Raw genomic sequence first — 18,397 nt, forward strand, 5'->3', positions numbered from 1 at the left:
AATCCCTAAACCTAACCCTAATCCTGCTCCCAATAGTCCCAAATCCCTAACCCTAATTTCGCTCCCAATTGTCCCAATTCACTAAACCTAATCCCACTCCCAATAGTCCCAAATCCCTAACCCTAATCTCGCTCCCAATTGTCCCAATTCACTAAACCTAACCCTAATCCCTCTCCCAATAGTCCCAAATCCCTAACCCTAATCTCGCTCCCAATTGTCCCAATTCACAAAACCTAACCCTAATCCCGCTCCCAATAGTCCCAAATCCCTAACCCCAATCTCGCTCCCAATTGTCCCAATTCACTAAACCTAATCCTAATCCCACTCCCAATAGTCCCTAATCTCACTCCCAATTGTCCCAATTCACTAAACCTAATCCGGCACCCAATAGTCCCAAATCCCTAACCCCGCTACCAATTGTCCCAATTCACTAAACCTAACCCTAATCCCACTCCCAATAGTGCCAAAACCCTAACCCTAATCCCACTCCCAATAGTTCCAAATCCCTAACCCTATTCTCGCTCCCAGTTGTCCCAATTTACTAAACCTAATCCCGCTCCCAATAGTCTCAAATCCCTAACCCTATTCTCGCTCCCAATTTTCTCAATTTACTAAACCTAACCCTAATCCCGCTCCCAAGAGTCCCAAATCCCTAACCCTAATCCTGCTCCCAATAGTCCCAAATCCCTAACCCTATTCTCGCTCACAATTGTCCCAAGTTACTAAACCTAACCCTAATCCCGCTCCCAACAATCCCTAACCCCGCTCCCAATTGTCCCAATTCACTAAACCTAACCCTAATCCTGCTCCCAATAGTCCCAAAACTCTAACCCCACTCCCAATAGTCCCAAATACCTAACCCTAATTTCGCTCCCAATTCACTAAACCTAATCCCACTCCCAATAGTCCCAAATACCTAACCCTAATCTCGCTCCCAATTGTCCCAATTCATGAAACCTAACCCTAATCCTGCTCCCAATAGTCCCAAATCCCTAACCCTAATCTCGCTCCCAATTCACTAAACCTAACCCTAATCCCGCTCCCAATAGTCCCAAATCCATAACCCTAATCTCACTCCCAATTGTCCCAATTCACTAAACCTAATCCTAATCCCACTCCCAATAGTGCCAAAACCCTAACCCTAATCCCACTCCCAATAGTTCCAAATCCCTAACCCTATTCTCGCTCCCAGTTGTCCCAATTTACTAAACCTAATCCCGCTCCCAATAGTCTCAAATCCCTAACCCTATTCTCGCTCCCAATTGTCCCAATTTACTAAACCTAACCCTAATCCCGCTCCCAAGAGTCCCAAATCCCTAACCCGAATCCCACTCCCAATAGTCCCAAATCCCTAGCCCTAATCTCGCTCCCAATTGTCCAATTCACTAAAGCTAACCCTAATCCCGCTCCCAATAGTCCCAAATCCCTAAACCTAACCCTAATCCTGCTCCCAATAGTCCCAAATCCCTAACCCTATTCTCGCTCACAATTGTCCCAAGTTACTAAACCTAACCCTAATCCCGCTCCCAACAATCCCAAATCCCTAACCCCGCTCCCAATTGTCCCAATTCACTAAACCTAACCCTAATCCTGCTCCCAATAGTCCCAAAACTCTAACCCCACTCCCAATAGTCCCAAATACCTAACCCTAATTTCGCTCCCAATTCACTAAACCTAATCCCACTCCCAATAGTCCCAAATACCTAACCCTAATCTCGCTCCCAATTGTCCCAATTCATTAAACCTAACCCTAATCCCGCTCCCAATAGTCCCAAATCCCTAACCCTAATCTCGCTCCCAATTCACTAAACCTAATCCCGCTCCCAATAGTCCCAAATCCATAACCCTAATCTCGCTCCCAATTGTCCCAATTCACTAAACCTAATCCTAATCCCACTCCCAATAGTGCCAAAACCCTAACCCTAATCCCACTCCCAATAGTTCCAAATCCCTAACCCTATTCTCGCTCCCAGTTGTCCCAATTTACTAAACCTAATCCCGCTCCCAATAGTCTCAAATCCCTAACCCTATTCTCGCTCCCAATTGTCCCAATTTACTAAACCTAACCCTAATCCCTCTCCCAATAGTCCCAAATCCCTAACCCTAATCCCGCTCCCAATAGTCCCAAAACCCTAACCGTAATCCCTCTCCCAATAGTCCCAAATCCCTAACCCTAACCTCGCACCGAATAGTCTCAAATCCCTAACCCTAATCCCGCTCCCAATAGTCACAAATCCCTACCCCTAGCCCGAATCCCACTCCCAATAGTCCCAAATCCCTAGCCCCAATCTCGCTCCCAATTGTCCAATTCACTAAAGCTAACCCTAATCCCGCTCCCAATAGTCCCAAATCCCTAACCCTAATCTCTCTCCCAATTGTCCAATTCACTAAACCTAACCCTAATCCCGCTCCCAATAGTCCCAAATCCCTAAACCTAACCCTAATCCTGCTCCCAATAGTCCCAAATCCCTAACCCTATTCTCGCTCCCAATTGTCCCAAGTTACTAAACCTAACCCTAATCCTGCTCCCAACAGTCCCAAATCCCTAACCCTAATCTCGCTCCCAATTCACTAAACCTAACCCTAATCCTGCTCCCAATAGTCCCAAAACTCTAACCCCACTCCCAATAGTCCCAAATACCTAACCCTAATTTCGCTCCCAATTGTCCCAATTCACTAAACCTAATCCCACTCCCAATAGTCCCAAATACCTAACCCTAATCTCGCTCCCAATTGTCCCAATTCACTAAACCTAACCCTAATCCCGCTCCCAATAGTCCCAAATCCCTAACCCTAATCTTGCTCCCAATTGTCCCAATTCACTAAACCTAACCCTAATCCCGCTCCCAATAGTCCCAAATCCCTAACCCTAATCGCGCTCCCAATTGTCCCAATTCACTAAACCTAATCCGGCTCCCAATAGTCCCAAATCCCTAACCCTAAGCCCGCTACCAATTGTCCCAATTCACTAAACCTAACCCCACTCCCAATAGTGCCAAAACCCTAACCCTACTCCCAATAGTTCCAAATCCCTAACCCTATTCTCGCTCCCAATTGTCCCAATTTACTAAACCTAACCCCGCTCCCAATAGTCCCAAATCCCTAACCCTAATCTCACTCCCAATTGTCCCAATTCACTAAACCTAACCCTAATCCCGCTCCCAATAGTCCCAAATCCCTAACCTCGCTCCCAAATCCCTAACCCTAATCCTGCTGCCAATAGTCCCAATTCTCTAATCTTAACCCTAACCCTAATCTCGCTCCCAATTGTCCGAAATCCTTAACCCTAATCCCACTTCCACTAGTCCAAAATCCCTAACCCTAACCTCGCTCCCAATAGTCCCAAATCCCTAACCCCGCTCCCAATAGTCCCAAATTATAAACCTACAATAGCATAAACATATTCATTATTAGATCTATTTTAACATACTTTAAAATATATTAATCTTTTTGTCTCTTTTGGAGTATATAGTATTTTGAGTGTACTACATACTGTATATTGTGTGATTATTGTTGTCATGTAATAAACATAATAAATGTAAATTTGTTTTCTTTTATTTATATAATTAATACATTTCAAACATCAATGCTGACTGTGATTACGGTTCTGGATTTGGGACTATTGGAAGCAGGGTTATGGTTAGGGATTTGGGACTATTGGGAGTGAGATTAGGGTTAGGGATTTGGGACTATTGGGAGCAGGGTTAGGGTTAGGGATTTTGGACTAATGGGAGTGAAATTAGGGATTTGGGACTAGTGGGAGTGAGATTGGGGTTAGGGATTTGGGACTAGTGAGGGGGGTTAGGGATTTGGGACTATTGGGAGCGGGGTTAGGGATTTTGGACTATTGGGAGTGGGGTTAAGGATTTGGGACTATAGGAAGCAGGATTAGGGTTAGTAAATTGGGACTATTGGGAGCAGGGTTAGGGATTTTGGACTATTGGGAGTGGGGTTAGGGATTTGGGACTATTGGGAGCAGGATTAGGGTTAGGGATTTTGGACTAGTGGAAGCAAGATTAGGGATTTGGGACTATTGGCAGCAGGATTAGGGTTAGTGAATTGGTACTATTGGGAGCGGGGTTATGGATTTGGGACTATTGGGAGCGGGGTTAGGAATTTGGGACTAGTGGAAGTGGGATTAGGGTTAGGGATTTGGGACTATTGGGAGCGGGATTAGGGACTATTAGGAGTGAGATTAGGGTTAGGAATTTGGGACTAGTGGAAGTGGGGTTAGGGATTTGGGACTATTGGGAGCAGAATTAGGGTTAGGTTTAGTAAATTGGGACAATTGGGAGCGAGAATAGGGTTAGGGATTTGGAACTATTGGGAGTAGGGTTAGGGATTTGGGACTATTGGGAGTGGGGTTAGGGATTTGGGACTATTGGGAGCAGGGTTAGGGATTTTGGACTATTGGGAGTGAGGTTAGGGATTTGGGACTAGTGGAAGTGGGATTAGGGTTAGGGATTTGGGACTAATGGGAGTGGGGTTAGGGATTCGGGACTATTGGGAGCAGGGTTAGAGATTTGGGACTAGTGGAAGTGGGGTTAGGGATTTGTGACTAGTGGAAGTGGGATTAGGGTTAGGGATTTGAGACTATTGGGAGTGGGATTAGGGTTAGGGATTTGGGACTATTGGGAGCAGGGTTAGGGATTTGGGACTAGTGGAAGTGGGGTTAGGGATTTGGGACTAGTGGGAGTGGTATTAGGGTTAGGGATTTGGGACTATTGGGAGTGGTATTAGGGTTAGGGATTTGGGACTAGTGGAAGTGGGGTCAGGGATTTGGGACTAGTGGGAGTGGTATTAGGGTTAGGGATTTGGGACTAGTGGGATTAGGGTTAGGGATTTGGGACTAGTGGGATTAGGGTTAGGGATTTGGGACTATTGGGAGCGGGGTTAGGGATTTGGGACTATTGGGAGTGGGATTAGGGTTAGGGATTTGGGACTATTGGGAGCGGGGTTAGGTTTAGGGATTTGGGACTATTGGGAGCGGGATTAGGGTTAGGGATTTGGGACTAGTGGAAGTGGGATGTTCTCCAGTTCTGGTACTCACGTTTGTTGTTTTTTTGTTTATTGTTTAGCTTTTCCCAGTCGGGTATGTGCCCCTGTGCCACCATGTTACAGCTTTTTCTTTTCATGATTCTATTTGAAAAATGATCGTTTTTGAGATCCCAAAGATGTTCTCTTTACTGCTTGCATGTTAATTTTTTTGTGAGATCATGTGACTTTTCTACAGCTCAGGGCGATTTGACCGTGTTTTTACCGCGATTTTACCTCGTTTTCAATTCATTTCAATGGAGAGGGGCGTTTTTGGAGCGTTTTTTTCAGCGCTCAAAAGCTGCTCCAAAGATGCTGCTTGCAGGACTTTTCTCAACGCTCCTCCAGCGCAACGCCTCAGTGTGAAGGGGTCCATTGAGATGCATGGGGAGTGTTTTATGTGCGTTTTAATATCGCTATTTTTACCGCGAAAACGCGGCAAAAACGCACCAGTGTGAAAGGGCTCTAAAGGAGTTGTAAAGGTAATGAAAAATTTCCCTAAATAGCTTCCTTTACCTTGGTGCAGTCCTTCACTTACCTCATCCTTCGACTTTGCTTTTTTAATGTCCTTATTTCTTCTGAGAAATCCTCACTTCCTGTTCTGTCTGTAACTACACACAGTAATGCAACACTTTCTCCCTGGTGTGGAGAAAGCCTCTTGAGGGGGCGAGCAGGAGGGTCAGGACACTCTACTTTGCAGATAGAGAAAGGAGCTGTGTGTTAGTGGGCATCATGACACTCCTGCTCGCCCCCTCCCACGCCCACTAATACACAGCTCCTTTCTCTATCTGCAAAGTAGATAGTGTCCTGACCCTCCTGCTCGCCCCCTCCCCCCTCAAGAGGCTTTCTCCACACCAGGGAGAAAGTGTTGCATTACTGTGTGTAGTTACAGACAGAAGAAAAGGAAGTAAGGATTTCTCAGAAGAAATAAGGACATTTAAAAAGCAAAATGGAAGGATGAGGTAAGTGAAGGAGGACTGCACTAAGGTAAAGGAAGCTATTTGGGGATTTTTTTTTTTTACCTTTACAACCCCTTTAATCTTCATAGACGACGTTTACGATTTTCTACAGGTTACCAGTTTTGCGTTAGAGTAGGTTTAGGGGTAGAATTATTGCTTTTGCTCTAATGATCATGGCGATACCTCACGTGTGGTTTGAATACCGTTTTCATATGCGGGGGCAACTTGCGTATGCGTTTACTTCTGCATGCAATATAATCTAGCACTGATCACTTGGTGTAAAAAAATAAATAAAAATAAGTTCATAAATCTATCCTACAGTTTGTAGACGCTATAAGTTTTGTGCAAACCAATTAATACATGCCTATTGTGTTTTTTTTTATTTTTTGTTTTTTTTACCAAAAAACATGTAGCAGAATACATATTTGGCTAAATTGATAAATGTGTGTGTTTTTTTATATATTTTTTTAATGGATAGGTTTTATAGCGGAACGTAAAAAATTTTTTTCCAGGTCTTTTTCTGTTTATAGCGAAACAAATAAAAAAACGCAGAGTTGATCAAATACCACCAAAAGAAGGCTCTATTTGTGGGGAAAACAAAGAAACCATTTTTTTTTTTATTTCAGTGTCGCACGACAGCACAATTGTCAGTTAAAGCAACACAGTGCAGTATTGCAAAAAAATGGCCTTATCAGGAAGGAGAGTGTAGCTTCCGGAACTGAAGTGATTAAGCACTGATGAAGGCACAAGCTCTGTGAAACTTGATGTCAACACTTGTCCCATTTATGTCAAAATATAATGAGGTTTTGGCCAGCAGCCTCATCTCCTGTGTTAGCAAGCAAACTCCCTCTGTTTACTATGGTGAAGTACAAATTGTCAGTGTTCACATAGTCCTTCCCTTGAATCAGGCACTGGACTCCACCAGCATTCGTGGCTCTCTTTTGATTTTCCAGAATGTCTGCCACTGCTTCTGTCTCTCAGGTGTAGTGGTGAGTGGACTGCTAGCAGCCTGAGGCGCACTCAGACCCTCTGAAAAGCCTTTGCACCTTTCCTCACCCCGGGGAAAGCCATAGGAAAACCACCTCTCCTCTGAGCCCCAGTGCCTTGTGGGATCTGCAGTTTTCTCCTCCCATCCCACTGAGATAACTGTCTGTGTAGAACCACAGGTTCCACAATCCTCTTCCCCTTAGCATTTCTATTTGTCAGAGTCTTAACAGCGGCTGCTTAATTTCCTCAGTCTCCTTCTGCAGCTGTGCCTGTGAAAGTCTCCTCTGCTGCTCACACAATCGTTTTCCCACCAGTGCTGCAGACTGGGCTACAGTAGTATATTATTTGATTGGTTTAATCCAGGCAATAGTGGCTAAAATCTTTTGCAATGTGTTTGTCCTAAATCCTAGGAAAAATAAATAAAATATTGGTTTAATTTTGTTATGTCTCAGAATTAAATGTTAGTTCATTGTCTTTATGATTTACAATAACTGTGCTGTGTTGCTGTCTTGCAGTTGCCCAATAAAACTAGTGCTCACTACCATTGCATCATCTGTTCTGCAACTGTCGCTCGAAGAAGAACAGAAATGTTAAGACACATCAAATGCCATGTCGAGAAGGGGGAAACTCAAGTAATGCCCTCAGTCTGTAAGTGATTTGCCTGCCACTGCATTGTATCGGCTAGACATTCCTGGGGAGGGAAAGGAGAAAAGGGCAAAGACAAGGGTGTTTTGGAGGGGAAAGAAAGGGCATTGGGAATCCTTGAAAATGGAAAAGCAAACCATACAAAAAAACACTATCTTCCCAAGACATTGCCAGGGAATGTACAAAATGCAATGTAACTGAAGCTGATCTCCACTTGCTTTTGTAGATGAGGGTTCTAGTTACACCTATCCATCTAGTAACTAAACTTTTAGATGCCCGGAGAGACTCTTCCTTGGGCTAATGAAGTCTTGTAGATTCCAGATATTGCAATATACATCTATGGACATCTAAATAATGAAATGTCTTTTCTCTGTCATTTTTGGGGTTTTCAAAAAGTGAAAGTAACATGATATTCTGATTTATATGATAGTAAGAGACTACCTTTAGTAGCCAAAAGACTGTAAGATATGATGGTTTCTTAATTGAGAGAGCCTGTAAATCTCCTATCCTTCTATCTGTGGTCACTGACAATTTTAAAAGCTGTTTTGTGAGTCAAAACTTTAATTGAAGGATCCTGCAAAGGGCTCAATTGGTGCCCTAGTTAACCCATTGAGAGCTTTGGGGAAAAATCCCAGGGGGGGCTTACCTTATGGCAAACTGGAATAAAATGTTCCCTGGCTAACAAAATCCTTGGGATTTTTTTCTGCTAACCTGGTGTGCAGGAAAACTGGCAGGGCTGAAATGTGTGCTATGCCAACAAGAGAAAACTTTCCAGATCTTGGAATCAATTTTTTTATGTAACCAACTTCCTATGGGTTTGTGTGGTTTCTGTTCTTCAATATTATACATTTAGTCATCGCTATTAATTTCTACATTTTAGGACCTTTCAGGGTTGCACATATTTGATAAACCTTCAGATTTAAGGCTAAGGAAGAGGTAGACTCCCCCTCGAGCATTGGATCTGAAGAGGAAGGAGAAGTTGATCATAGGAGTCGGTAGATCCAACAAACCTTTTGTTTGGAGGATATTGATGAACTGTTAGGCTCCATTCACATCTAGGCGGACAAAATCGCGGCGTTTTGTCCCGCGAATTGCGGCGGCAAATAGTGGCGTTTTGTACCGAGATTTGCGGCGCCGCGATTGTCCGCCTAGATGTGCCCCTCTATGGAGATGGTCCCCGAACGCCGAAAACCGCCTGAAAAAAAGGTCCTGGACCTTTTTTCAGGCGACAGGCGTCCGGCGTTCGGCGTGGAGATGTGAACCATCTCCATAGAGGGCAATGCGTTTCCAGCCCTCTGGCGGCAGCAGCGTCACACTACAGGCGACAAAACGCCTAGGTGTGAATGGGGACTTACAGGCTAATTAAAGGGTCACTAAAGGAAAAAAAAATTGCCTAAAATTAATGTCTGCAAGGTAGACAGACAGAATAGTGTAATGATTCTGTTAAAAAACGAGTAAATACCTATTAAATTCCTTCATCTATATCACCTCCGGCATTCTAGTTTCTGTTCTCTCATTCACTTCCTGGTTTGCATCGTTTGTTCATGTAAGAACTACATTTCCCAGTATGAATTGCGGCACGCCCAGTAATTCACACCTCCTTGAAGTCTCTAACACGTAGAGAGCGTCCTGCCACACAGATGTAGTTCCTGGAGGGGTGAGCACATTACTGACCACCGCAGTAAAGCCTCCCATTATGGTGGTCAGTAAAATCAGACAAGCAGGAAGTGAACAGAGAAGAAATAGAGCAACTTCTGAGCAAAAACGAACAATGAGGAAGTGAAAAGAGGAATGTCTGCAGGTAAAGGATGCTTATTATGAAAACAATTTTTTTCCTTTACAACCCCTTTAAGCTACTGAGCAGCTCCAACATTGGTTTAGTCTGAGCAAAATATGATTTTCAGGGGTTTACAGGAGCAGCAGGACAAAGTACTTCCTTTCCTCTTTCAGGATTTTATCCTAAAAGAGTGTACAAGTGCCTTTCAACTGGGCTGATAACATAGTTTGAGGTTTTAGTGCTGTGTTGTCAGCTGACTACTGGAAGCTAGGAGTTTACTAGGTTTCTGGCAGGATTATCAATGGATTTTTTATTTTTGCACTTATCAAACAGATATGACAAAGCTCTCTTGAGTTTTGTGTTTTTTTTTTCTTCATACCAAATAAGGCCCAATGGGAGAAATTCATTACTTGGGGTTAACATACAGTTTCAAATAGTTAAACACAACTAGTGTAATTACCTGAATTTGTCTTTTATATTAGCGGCTGGTAATTCCCTGTATAGTAGAACTAGGAGGGAGAGGGTTGCATGAATTTTCACAAGGACCCATTCACACAAAGTTTTATCAACCCCATTATTTTTTTTTTTCATATTTATTTGTTTTTATTTTTATATTCAAGGTCACAGAGAGATATTAGAAATAAACAAAAACCAAAAGGTTGACGCTGCGCTAAATTAAATATTGAATTATAAATGTAAATAGCTGCTAGCATTAAATTGTGTACAACAACTTGGTAACATAAAAAAGAAAAAAACAGTGCAGCGCTAGTGAGTGATATTGTGCTCATATAAATTAATAATAAACAAAAAAAGTCATTCTGGAATAAACTGAAAATATAGCCAGAATAGGAAAAAACATAAAAATGCAGATGGATATATGAAGAAAAAGTCTTAAAAAGCCACGAAACAAAGTTCATATGACTCTATCCAGTAATTTTCCTTGTGAAAGAGAAGTGGATTGTGCAGACAATGTGAAAGACTCTTGATTGATGTGAGGTAAGCTGTCACCAATACACCCGTGAGGAAGGATAAGATTGCCTGCTTACCAGATGAAAAGACTGTTTTGCATCAGTCTAATAGGGCCTGTGGGAAGTCTGGTCTCCCAATACCTTAGCCGTCAAGATAACCACGGTATAGCTCAGCATACAATCCGAAGAGTCATAAACCAAAAAAAAGAGAAGAAGGACCTCTCATAGCGTATAACGTTTAAAAATAAAAGAGGGTTTAATAAAAATTGCACTTACAATTAGGCAATATAAATACAGCATGGATAGCAAAACGTCTCCGATCTCTTGTTCCGATGCTTCTCGCTACTCGGTCAGGAAAACACAGCCGGCGTTCAGGACGGAACGCGATGACGTCACGGCACCCTACGATCGTTTCGTCGCTAATGGACTTCAACGGGGGAGTAAGCCGGATGTTGACGTCAGCGCGCTAGGTGTTTAAATACCCACGGGTTCCATACTGGAAAACTCGGGGAGAGTCCTCATAGTGACTGAGGGCAAAATAATTGAGTAGCGAGAAATGGAAAAGTGTTCTAATCATGTTGTACATAACGTATCAGATTAAATAACGATATATATTAGTACAGAACGCGGGGGTGTTTAATAACTGGTAGCGGAGCATCGAATAATGAAAATAAGATCGGAGGTTAACAATATATGCAAAAAGATTGTATCATAAATTTGCATAATCATAAAAATCAATCTATATTTAATTAGAAAAGATCTATATCATAAAAATCATCTATATTTAATTAGAGAAGATCTATAAATTAATTTAAATTTTGATAATGATTATGATAATTAAAATTGGAATAAAAAATTAATTAATAAAATTTTTTTTTTTTTTTTTTTTTTTTTTTTTTTTTTTTTTTTATTATGAATTATTTAAAAAGCAGTTTATATCCCAATCTACGTTAAGTCCGAACGGAATAAAAGATTTCATAGAAAAAATCCAGCGAGTTTCGAGCCTAGATATGGCCCGAACCATATTAGTACCACGCCAATGAGGACGAATGTTATCTATGGCAAAAAAACTTGTCCCCTTTAATTGTCTCCCATGGAATTTATCGTAATGTTTCGAGAGGTTATGTTTAGGGAACCCGCTTTTGATCCTGCCCACATGCTCACTAAGACGTATATGCAGTTCTCTCTTAGTACGGCCGATATATTGCTTTGAGCATGGACATTGAATCATGTAAACAACGTATTTTGTTGAGCAAGTCATAAATGAATCTATGTCATAAATTGTACCAGTAGCTGTTGATTGAAAATTAGTACATTTCCGTTCCCTAAAGGAATTTACCTTGCAGATATTACATCTGCGACATGGGAAAAAACCTTTAAGGGACTGGAAAAATGACATAGTTCTTGGTGGATCTATAGCATTTGGTGCAATTTTTAGCCTTAAAGCAGGTGCCCCCTTAAAAATCACGATTGGATTATCAGGGATAAGTGATCCAATAATCTTATCACTTTTAAGAATGTCCCAATGCTTTTTTAAGATTTTTTTAATTGAAAAATGCTGATTTGAATATTTGGTAGTTAGGGACCAGCTAAATTTTTCTGAAGGAATAGGGTTCTTACTACTGTTTTTTACCAATAAGGATTCTCTATCCATCTGTTCCACCTTTCTCATGGTTTCGTTAATCAAAACTTCTTGATATCCTTTAGTCAAAAATCTTTGTTTCAGAACGTGTGCTTGTTCATGGTAGTCCTTAATATCAGTGCAGTTCCTCCTTATGCGTTGAAATTGACCTTTAGGTACTGCGGCTAACCATGAGCTATGATGACAGCTTGTGACAGGAATAAAAGCGTTCCTATCTGTCTCTTTGAAGAACGTGTTGGTAATCAGTTTATCTTCTTTTACATAAATGTTTAGATCCAAAAAATGGATGTGGGAGGTGCTAATATCATATTGAAGAGAAATACCCCTCGTATTGGAATTTAATTTAAAAAAGAATTCCTCAAGTGATGTTGTGTCTCCCTCCCATATGACTAACACGTCATCTATATAGCGTTTCCAAAGTCGTAATTGTGAGGGTGGTTGATCATCAATAGCTTCTCGTTCCCAATGAGCCATAAATAAATTGGCTAGGCTGGGGGCGAATTTAGCCCCCATCGCCACGCCACAGATCTGAAGAAAAAAGGTACCACCGAACCAAAAATAGTTATGTGTAGTTGCAAATCTTAACAACTCCAAAATAAACTCCTTCTGTAAGGGTGGTATATCAGATTCTTGCTGGAGGTAAAAGTCCACTGCCTGCAGACCATGTTGATGTGAGATAACCGTGTATAAAGAAGCCACATCAGCAGTGGCAAGGATATAGCCATCCTTCCATTGGACCTCTTTTAATAGATTCAAGACTTCAGTGGTGTCTCTAAGGAAAGCAGGAGTCGATTTCACTAAGGGTTGTAAAAAACTATCTACATATTTACCTATCCTGGCCGTGACGGAATCTATTCCGCTTATAATTGGACGGCCAGGGGGTTTAACTAAACTTTTATGAAGTTTAGGTAAATAGTATATCACCGGTACTCGCGGTGTGATGGGTATGAGATGGGCATGTTCTTTTTTGTTAAGAATCCCCTTATGTAGGCCTTGATCCACAAGATTGGATAACAACTTCCTATATTTTACTGTAGGATTCGAAGGTAGGGGGGTGTATGTTGAACTATCAGACAATTGTCGATTCATTTCTTCAACATACTGGGACTTGTCTAAAATGACAATCCCCCCCCCTTTGTCTGCAGGTCTAATTACTATCTCATTCCGCTGACAGATCTTCTTGATGTTAGTCTGAATAGGGAAAACACCTCTAGGTTTAGTAATTTTAAGAGACAGAAGATCTTTTGTAACCAGTTCTTTAAATACTTGTATCGCAGGAGCAACAAAGCCTGGTGGATTGAATAGTGATGCATTCCTCAGATTGCTATGTTGAATAGGAGCACAAATGGTAGGTGGAACGTCGTCTGAATTGACTCCAGATCGTCGAATAGAAGATGGGGGAATCCTATGGATAACCTGAGTGCCATTTCCAATTGGATTTAAAATGAAATGTCTTTTAATATTCATCTTGCGGATGAATTTGTTAACATCAATAAAGGTCTCAAATTTATTGAGTTGATGTGGGGGGGCATATTTAAGACCGTGACTCAAAACATTTTGCTCGCCAACTGTTAATGAGGCTGAGCTAAGATTGAAAATACCAGCTAGGTCCGTGGTTTTCCTCTCTTTGGCCCGAATTCGCCTCCCCCCTCTGATGCCTCTCTGTCGTCGTACTCCTTTTTGCTCTGACTCCGTGTCATGGGAAAAAAACGAGGAGGACTAGTAATCCCATACTCCCGTGGAGATTCAATATAGTAGTCTCTCTGAACTGGGAGGCTATTTTGATATTCCGGATGCTGAGTAATAACATAATTATCTTCATATGTATCCAATTGATGGTTGGAGAGCGCAGCAAAGCGGTTTTCGAGGGGAATGCATCCTGGAGTTTGATTTCTTCCTTCAGCTCTTTGATCCCTATATCCCTGTATTGCTGGTTTGAGGTTCCAGCGATCCCGTGGATCTGTATGATAGTCTCTGGAATCATTAACTGAATTGGTGGAATTATAGGGATGAGGTCTAAAATGCCAGGTGCCTCTAACTTCTCCCCTCTGTTCTGAAGAATTCAGATGTGGCTGAGATTCTCTAGGGACATAGTAGCCATTATGAACATTGTCTCTAAAGTTAGGATCTCTCCCTGTAGGAGGTCCCTTAGGGCGAGCCCCTTGAGGAGGGCCCTGTGGATAACCCTTTTTGGTTAGTTTAGGAGGTTTGGATGAAAAAGGAGCATTACCAGTCGTCTGATTTTTGTTATTTATTGGGCCCTGTGTTGGTCCACGGGGAGGGGGTCGGTTATCAATAGAGGAAGCAGGTTGCCGGGAAGAGGCTCCACTTTCAACTTTATTGATTTCTGCATTCTCCAAATTGGTCTGCCATTTAAAGACCACCTTGTTAGAATAATCCGACAGATCGCGGTTAAATTTCTTCTTTTTCTTATTTTTTTGGTCCAAACCTTCCTTCTCTATAATTTCTCTCAGTTGATCAGATTTGGATATATATAAATCCTGATCCTTGAATAGATTGAGTTTAGTTTTTATTCCCCCAATTTCTTCATTCAGGGATTTTATTTTATCTTGTTTCTTATCTAGAAGAAACTGGAGAAATTTAACCCCTATATCATTAAAATAGGTGTGCCAGCCCTCTAGGTCAGTCTCCCCTTTCTGAGGGGCTACTTCCCATCTGAGACTGCGGGGTACCATTTTTTTATCAACATAATGCTCTAAATATGCGATATCCCAAATAGTGTGCAGTTCAGAGATCAAAAGATTTTTAAGTCTAAGGAACAGGCCACCAAGAGCATCATTATGCTCAATACTACCATCAAAAACTCCTTCTGTGTTAATATTATATTGTGATCTGAAATCAAAAATGTCCATAGTGAATGGTGAGCAGCAACGTCTAAGTACAAAGGACAATAGAAATAAACAAAAACCAAAAGGTTGACGCTGCGCTAAATTAAATATTGAATTATAAATGTAAATAGCTGCTAGCACTAAATTGTGTACAACAACTTGGTAACATAAAAAAGAAAAAAACAGTGCAGCGCTAGTGAGTGATATTGTGCTCATATAAATTAATAATAAACAAAAAAAGTCATTCTGGAATAAACTGAAAATATAGCCAGAATAGGAAAAAACATAAAAATGCAGATGGATATATGAAGAAAAAGTCTTAAAAAGCCACGAAACAAAGTTCATATGACTCTATCCAGTAATTTTCCTTGTGAAAGAGAAGTGGATTGTGCAGACAATGTGAAAGACTCTTGATTGATGTGAGGTAAGCTGTCACCAATACACCCGTGAGGAAGGATAAGATTGCCTGCTTACCAGATGAAAAGACTGTTTTGCATCAGTCTAATAGGGCCTGTGGGAAGTCTGGTCTCCCAATACCTTAGCCGTCAAGATAACCACGGTATAGCTCAGCATACAATCCGAAGAGTCATAAACCAAAAAAAAGAGAAGAAGGACCTCTCATAGCGTATAACGTTTAAAAATAAAAGAGGGTTTAATAAAAATTGCACTTACAATTAGGCAATATAAATACAGCATGGATAGCAAAACGTCTCCGATCTCTTGTTCCGATGCTTCTCGCTACTCGGTCAGGAAAACACAGCCGGCGTTCAGGACGGAACGCGATGACGTCACGGCACCCTACGATCGTTTCGTCGCTAATGGACTTCAACGGGGGAGTAAGCCGGATGTTGACGTCAGCGCGCTAGGTGTTTAAATACCCACGGGTTCCATACTGGAAAACTCGGGGAGAGTCCTCATAGTGACTGAGGGCAAAATAATTGAGTAGCGAGAAATGGAAAAGTGTTCTAATCATGTTGTACATAACGTATCAGATTAAATAACGATATATATTAGTACAGAACGCGGGGGTGTTTAATAACTGGTAGCGGAGCATCGAATAATGAAAATAAGATCGGAGGTTAACAATATATGCAAAAAGATTGTATCATAAATTTGCATAATCATAAAAATCAATCTATATTTAATTAGAAAAGATCTATATCATAAAAATCATCTATATTTAATTAGAGAAGATCTATAAATTAATTTAAATTTTGATAATGATTATGATAATTAAAATTGGAATAAAAAATTAATTAATAAAATTTTTTTTTTTTTTTTTTTTTTTTTTTTTTTTTATTATGAATTATTTAAAAAGCAGTTTATATCCCAATCTACGTTAAGTCCGAACGGAATAAAAGATTTCATAGAAAAAATCCAGCGAGTTTCGAGCCTAGATATGGCCCGAACCATATTAGTACCACGCCAATGAGGACGAATGTTATCTATGGCAAAAAAACTTGTCCCCTTTAATTGTCTCCCATGGAATTTATCGTAATGTTTCGAGAGGTTATGTTTAGGGAACCCGCTTTTGATCCTGCCCACATGCTCACTAAGACGTATATGCAGTTCTCTCTTAGTACGGCCGATATATTGCTTTGAGCATGGACATTGAATCATGTAAACAACGTATTTTGTTGAGCAAGTCATAAATGAATCTATGTCATAAATTGTACCAGTAGCTGTTGATTGAAAATTAGTACATTTCCGTTCCCTAAAGGAATTTACCTTGCAGATATTACATCTGCGACATGGGAAAAAACCTTTAAGGGACTGGAAAAATGACATAGTTCTTGGTGGATCTATAGCATTTGGTGCAATTTTTAGCCTTAAAGCAGGTGCCCCCTTAAAAATCACGATTGGATTATCAGGGATAAGTGATCCAATAATCTTATCACTTTTAAGAATGTCCCAATGCTTTTTTAAGATTTTTTTAATTGAAAAATGCTGATTTGAATATTTGGTAGTTAGGGACCAGCTAAATTTTTCTGAAGGAATAGGGTTCTTACTACTGTTTTTTACCAATAAGGATTCTCTATCCATCTGTTCCACCTTTCTCATGGTTTCGTTAATCAAAACTTCTTGATATCCTTTAGTCAAAAATCTTTGTTTCAGAACGTGTGCTTGTTCATGGTAGTCCTTAATATCAGTGACGTGTTAGTCATATGGGAGGGAGACACAACATCACTTGAGGAATTCTTTTTTAAATTAAATTCCAATACGAGGGGTATTTCTCTTCAATATGATATTAGCACCTCCCACATCCATTTTTTGGATCTAAACATTTATGTAAAAGAAGATAAACTGATTACCAACACGTTCTTCAAAGAGACAGATAGGAACGCTTTTATTCCTGTCACAAGCTGTCATCATAGCTCATGGTTAGCCGCAGTACCTAAAGGTCAATTTCAACGCATAAGGAGGAACTGCACTGATATTAAGGACTACCATGAACAAGCACACGTTCTGAAACAAAGATTTTTGACTAAAGGATATCAAGAAGTTTTGATTAACGAAACCATGAGAAAGGTGGAACAGATGGATAGAGAATCCTTATTGGTAAAAAACAGTAGTAAGAACCCTATTCCTTCAGAAAAATTTAGCTGGTCCCTAACTACCAAATATTCAAATCAGCATTTTTCAATTAAAAAAATCTTAAAAAAGCATTGGGACATTCTTAAAAGTGATAAGATTATTGGATCACTTATCCCTGATAATCCAATCGTGATTTTTAAGGGGGCACCTGCTTTAAGGCTAAAAATTGCACCAAATGCTATAGATCCACCAAGAACTATGTCATTTTTCCAGTCCCTTAAAGGTTTTTTCCCATGTCGCAGATGTAATATCTGCAAGGTAAATTCCTTTAGGGAACGGAAATGTACTAATTTTCAATCAACAGCTACTGGTACAATTTATGACATAGATTCATTTATGACTTGCTCAACAAAATACGTTGTTTACATGATTCAATGTCCATGCTCAAAGCAATATATCGGCCGTACTAAGAGAGAACTGCATATACGTCTTAGTGAGCATGTGGGCAGGATCAAAAGCGGGTTCCCTAAACATAACCTCTCGAAACATTACGATAAATTCCATGGGAGACAATTAAAGGGGACAAGTTTTTTTGCCATAGATAACATTCGTCCTCATTGGCGTGGTACTAATATGGTTCGGGCCATATCTAGGCTCGAAACTCGCTGGATTTTTTCTATGAAATCTTTTATTCCGTTCGGACTTAACGTAGATTGGGATATAAACTGCTTTTTAAATAATTCATAATAAAAAAAAAAAAAAAAAAAAAAAAAAAAAAAATTTTATTAATTAATTTTTTATTCCAATTTTAATTATCATAATCATTATCAAAATTTAAATTAATTTATAGATCTTCTCTAATTAAATATAGATGATTTTTATGATATAGATCTTTTCTAATTAAATATAGATTGATTTTTATGATTATGCAAATTTATGATACAATCTTTTTGCATATATTGTTAACCTCCGATCTTATTTTCATTATTCGATGCTCCGCT

The 18,397-nt window shown here is 40.3% G+C and overlaps 1 protein-coding gene across 3 annotated transcripts in view; it reads left to right on the forward strand.

Moving 5' to 3' along the window:
- TRMT1L (tRNA methyltransferase 1 like) overlaps window positions 1-18,397 on the forward strand; it is a 281,542-nt gene that overhangs the window by 129,978 nt on the left and 133,167 nt on the right. For all 3 annotated transcript variants that reach the window (XM_040331221.1, XM_040331220.1, XM_040331222.1), the window contains one exon: window positions 7,496-7,628. In XM_040331221.1, the coding sequence (XP_040187155.1) occupies window positions 7,496-7,628 (133 nt within the window). The remainder of the gene's footprint in view (window positions 1-7,495; window positions 7,629-18,397) is intronic.

Source organism: Rana temporaria, chromosome 12 (genome assembly GCF_905171775.1).
Source record: "Rana temporaria chromosome 12, aRanTem1.1, whole genome shotgun sequence".
NCBI classification, from domain to species: Eukaryota; Metazoa; Chordata; class Amphibia; order Anura; family Ranidae; genus Rana; species Rana temporaria.